Source organism: Acyrthosiphon pisum, chromosome A2 (genome assembly GCF_005508785.2).
Source record: "Acyrthosiphon pisum isolate AL4f chromosome A2, pea_aphid_22Mar2018_4r6ur, whole genome shotgun sequence".
NCBI classification, from domain to species: domain Eukaryota; kingdom Metazoa; phylum Arthropoda; class Insecta; order Hemiptera; family Aphididae; genus Acyrthosiphon; species Acyrthosiphon pisum.
The window spans coordinates 26,311,188-26,316,214 of NC_042495.1; the positions used below are offsets into that span (position 1 = coordinate 26,311,188).

At 25.2% G+C, this 5,027-nt stretch overlaps 1 protein-coding gene across 1 annotated transcript; it reads left to right on the top strand.

The window, feature by feature from the left end:
• LOC100574243 (ring canal kelch homolog) lies at positions 1-5,027 on the top strand. Its single transcript, XM_008188200.3, has 8 exons — positions 1-216; positions 2,630-2,834; positions 2,946-3,042; positions 3,157-3,321; positions 3,382-3,681; positions 3,768-3,911; positions 4,462-4,714; positions 4,791-5,027. The coding sequence occupies exons 2-8, from the start codon at positions 2,671-2,673 to the stop codon at positions 4,973-4,975; spliced, it is 1,308 nt and encodes a 435-aa protein (XP_008186422.2). The 5' UTR covers positions 1-216; positions 2,630-2,670; the 3' UTR covers positions 4,976-5,027.

Here is a 5,027-nt window from a genome sequence, read left to right on the forward strand (position 1 = left end):
AATCTCTGAAACACAGTACCTACTAGAACGGGAGTATGCGTGTTTCAATATAAAATGAGTAATTTATTTGTAAATTGTGATGAATTCTATTGAATAAAATCATAGTTTTTATGTTTTGTCGCAATCGAGTTATACTAAAGTCTGGAATAATCAGATAAATTGTAATACCATTACATATTTCAAGTTTACAACTACAAAAGAAAAAAACATTACAAGGTATGTATATTGCACTCAACGATATTTCCCTAATAATTATTCAAACCACCTCAGAATACATATATTACATTATTAACGATGTACAAAATGTTTTTAAAAATATTTTTTTGAATTAATCTATTACCTATTCTTTAACTAATTATTTTTTGCTTAATTGTTTTGTATTCTATTGAACATATTAACATGACTTTAAGAATGGGTTTTTTTTTTACTGCAGGAATTAAAATTTAAATGAAAATTTTCGGTTTTAATTTCAATTTTACTGATTTAAATAAAAAAAATCGGGTAAGTGGAAGTCGCTCTTTATGTTAAAATCGATTTTATTATTTGGCGCAACTCTAAAAAAAATGACTGTAGAATTATGAATATTTCACTGGTTATTGATATTAGCATTTTCTATACACTGTACAATTTTCCAACATTTTGATTTGTTTTGAACTGTTAATGGACATTTTCAGTTTCCAATTTTTTTAGTTTTTTTTTTTTTCTATAAATATCAGTAATATTTTATTTGTTGGGCCTAAAAGCGTGAAAATACAAGTCTCATGATATACTGTTACTATAGAACAGTTGAATAATATTAAAAATACATAGGCACAATTTTTTGATACCTAAGCATTTAAAGTTTGAATTTAGACAAAATGTATCAAATGAAAAATTTAAAAATGATTTTTTAGTTAAAATGTATAAAATGTAAAGTTTTATAGCTATGGATTGAAAATTTAAAACAAGGATCAACGTAAGAATTAAATTCTGTAATCAAAATATCTAAAAATATACAAAACACAGTTCTTTTTGTTAATTATTTTATTTTCAATTTTTGAGGAAATTATAATAAATAATATGATATTATTAAATTATTTTAAATAACTAAGCATAACGATTAGTTATTTTGTTGTAATTTTATAACATAAATTCAACTTTTTATCTACCGCATTAATAGTAAGTAATAACATATAATAACCTATATAAATGAAATTTATATGTATATATATTTTTTTTTTTTTGTTACATTTACTTTATTTATACCTACAATCAGTACAAGTGCTGTGGGATTTGGATGGGTTGGATACTTGAAAAAAGAATTTTTATTTACAATATTTTAAAATTTTTTAATATGCATTTAAAATTCAAATCTTGACAAAATACGTAAAAATCAGAAAAATGTGCAAAATTCATAAACATTTTTATTTTTAAATCGAAGATTCGAAATGGTAATAAAATATTTTTCATAAGTTTGTCTATCTTAAAAAAAATAAAGTCAACTAGAGAATCAAATTACATTTTTATGAGCGTTTTAAGTTCCGATATTATTACAATATAGGATATTCACTTGATTTCTTACGTATCAATTTTCTTATTTTGTTGTAATAATTCTAAAACGAATAACTGTATAGATACATAAAATTTAAATGAATGTTTATATTTTAATTTTCTATGTACCATAAAATTTGGAAAATTTATTTGACTTGTTTTAAGCTGTTAAGCAAACTTTTACAAGTTTCGATATTACATTTTTTTTTCTTTACATGTCAATGAAATTTTATATGTGTTGGGTTAAAAAATTTGATAATTTAATACAAGTATCCTATGATATTGTTTCAATAGTAGTTGAATAGTATTAAAAATATATATATTGTATATACATATAGGCATAATTTTTTTATTAGCATTTAAAGTTTTATTTTAGAGAACATTTATCAATAAATAAATAATCAAGAATTACGATTTAAGTTATTTTGTATTAATTTTATGATATTAAATGCACTTACCCGCTACCGTATTTCTAATAATTAATAACAATATAAATATAATATAAAATATCTAGACTTACAAACCGTTTCCGCTCAGAATCCTTTTTCGTATGTAATGATATTATATCGTTGACTTCAGGCTGTATACACTATACCTACCATCCATTGTACAGTGCCTCATTTATAACCTACTGTAAAGCGTAGTGACATCACTTGCTCACCTTTTTATATTTTTGTATGATTGAAAAATGACCGTTTCATCTTATTGTTTGTATTTAGAAATTAAACAAAATTTTAATTTTTTTGAATTATCAATGTTCTGTTTTGAAGATTTTAATTACGATTTCTACCTTCGATCCAGTAATACGTGAAATATCGTAATATTTGTGTCCCATTATAGTCGATACCCGCGACTATGAAAACGAAACTATAAAAAAAAACGAAATTAGGTTACTATGAAAATACCGACGCCCAATATTTTTGACTTGCTGGTTTTTGTTAAATTTTGATAAAATTTGTTTTTTAAGTTAGATATTATTTGGATGTAATTATAAAACATTTTTTTTTTTTTTTTGCTAGTAGGTACTTAAGATTTCATAGAAGATTATTAATGATTTCAATTGATATTTATAATTTAATTTGAAATGCACTGTTTTTAGTTTTAAGAACCACAAAACCAAGATTTCATTTACCATTTACAATGCAAAACAAAAATCAAAAAACAGAATCCAGAAGATTTGCAAAAAATGGAAAAACCGAGTATAAAAATCGTAGTTGGAAAATCGGAAATTATTTTTATAATAATAATAATAATAATTTATTCAACTCAAATAAAATACAACCAAGAAAAGAAGAAAAACATAAGTAATTATAAGAACTGAGCTAATTACCCCTCTTTTTAAGCATGCTTGTGATGAGAGGGGGAGACTTCAGATATTAGTTATACTAATAATATTGTAATATTTTGATTCTTAGAAAAGTTGATGGTGGTGACGTATTCCTATCTTTACCATCGGATCAAGTGGTTGATTGTATCTTCAGTGATAAACTTCTAGTCCAATCTGAAGCAAAAGTAGGCAAACTAAAAATGATATTTCAATTAGCAAATAAAAATTCAGTAACCTTCTAATTATAGTATGTAATATGAAGTATGGTTATTAATTTATAAGTATATTTATTGTTTAAGGTATTTGAGAGTGTTATGCGTTGGGCAAAACATGATTCGGCTTCAAGAGACTGTTTTTTACCCCAATTAATGGAACACGTACGCGTACGTTTAAGTGAGGCATTACCCTTTCATACACTCAAGTCAGATATGCTTAATCGGTATAAACCTGGATATGGAGATAAAGTATAATTCAGTAATAATTTATTTATCTTTCCAATGTATTTAACAATTTGATTATTACAGGTTATTTTAGTTGTTGGTGTATTTGATGAAAGAAGTAAGTGTACAGAATTTTACGACCCAAAAATGAGACGATGGGTTAATGGACCAAACATGATATCAAAACGCTGGAAACCTTGTCTTGCTGTAGTGAAAGATAATTTAGTGTTTGCTGTGGGTGGTTCTTCTGATCGTTTAAAACCTGTTCGGACCGTTGAAGTGCTTGATTTGTCTTCAGAAATGCCATGCTGGAAACCAAGTGTTGACATGTTGGTCGAGCGACATATTTTTGGAGTTGGTGTAATCAATAATTGTCTATATGCTGTAAGTAATATTGAGTTATAATTTATAAGCTTTTTCGTTAATTATGTTTTAAAGTAGGTAACAATAAATTGTATAATACATTTAAGGTCGGCGGACATAATTATAGTGATAAGGAATTAGATACTGCAGAAGTTTTTGATTACAATACTCAAGAATGGCGGATGATATCTAAAATGTCTACTAGAAGATCTGACCCTGGGGTCGCAGTCCTGAATAATCTTTTATATGCGGTAAACTATTATTATTTTTCATTTTAAATTTGGTATGTATATGTTAAAATAATAATAAATAGTGATTGAAATAAAAAAAAATCTCCTGATAAAAAATCAAGTAATATAATATCCATTATATATTATAATACATCAATTTAAAAATAAAATAAATTTCAATTTAAAATTGTTAATAATTAATAAATATTAAATTAAAATAAAAAAAAATATTAGTTTTATTAATAACTTAATAAAAAAGGAATCTTATTTTATAGTTTTTATAAATTGTTATTAATATTATGAATGTTTGAAAATTATAATACTAATTATTTGAAAGAAATTAAACTTAATTAAATATTTATTTTGAACAGAAATTATTACAGAAGGAATAATTTGTTCATACTTCATGAAAATATTGATTTTTAATTTCTACTAATTTTCAAACTTATGTAATAGTTAATTTGATACTTTTAAAAATTATTAATAGTATTGTATTTAGTCGACTTTTCATTAATGTGTACTCAATCACTTTTGTTTCAACTCTTCGATTTGTAATAATGCAATTTTGTAGGTAGGAGGAAATGATGAATCATTACGGGCTTTAAACACTGGTGAATGTTATGATCCGAGTCTTGATACATGGACACCTATCGCAAAAATGTCTGTACGACGCAGTCAGTTTAGTGTAGGAGTTTTAGACGGTATACTGTATGCTGTAGGAGGTCATGATAACTATAACTGCCTAAATAGTGTTGAAGCCTACATCCCAAGTACAGGAGTTTGGATTACTATTGCGGACATGCATGTTGCTCGATTTCGTGCAGGTAGCTTCTCGTAAAAATTATTTTATGAAATTTTTTTTTTAAAAATATATTGAATTTATCTTAATTTTCAATATAGGTGTAGTTGCATTAGACGGTTTATTGTATGTGACTGGTGGATCTTACAACATGATTGTTGTGGATTCTACTGAATATTACAGCCCTGAAACCAATACCTGGACAATAGTCACAGATTCGACGAAATTTGCTCATACTTCAACAGGACTAATAGCTATTAATAGGCCACGATATTTTAAAACTTAAGCATTCATAATTTTTTTTTCGATATAATATATTTATGTTTTCTTATATTGTA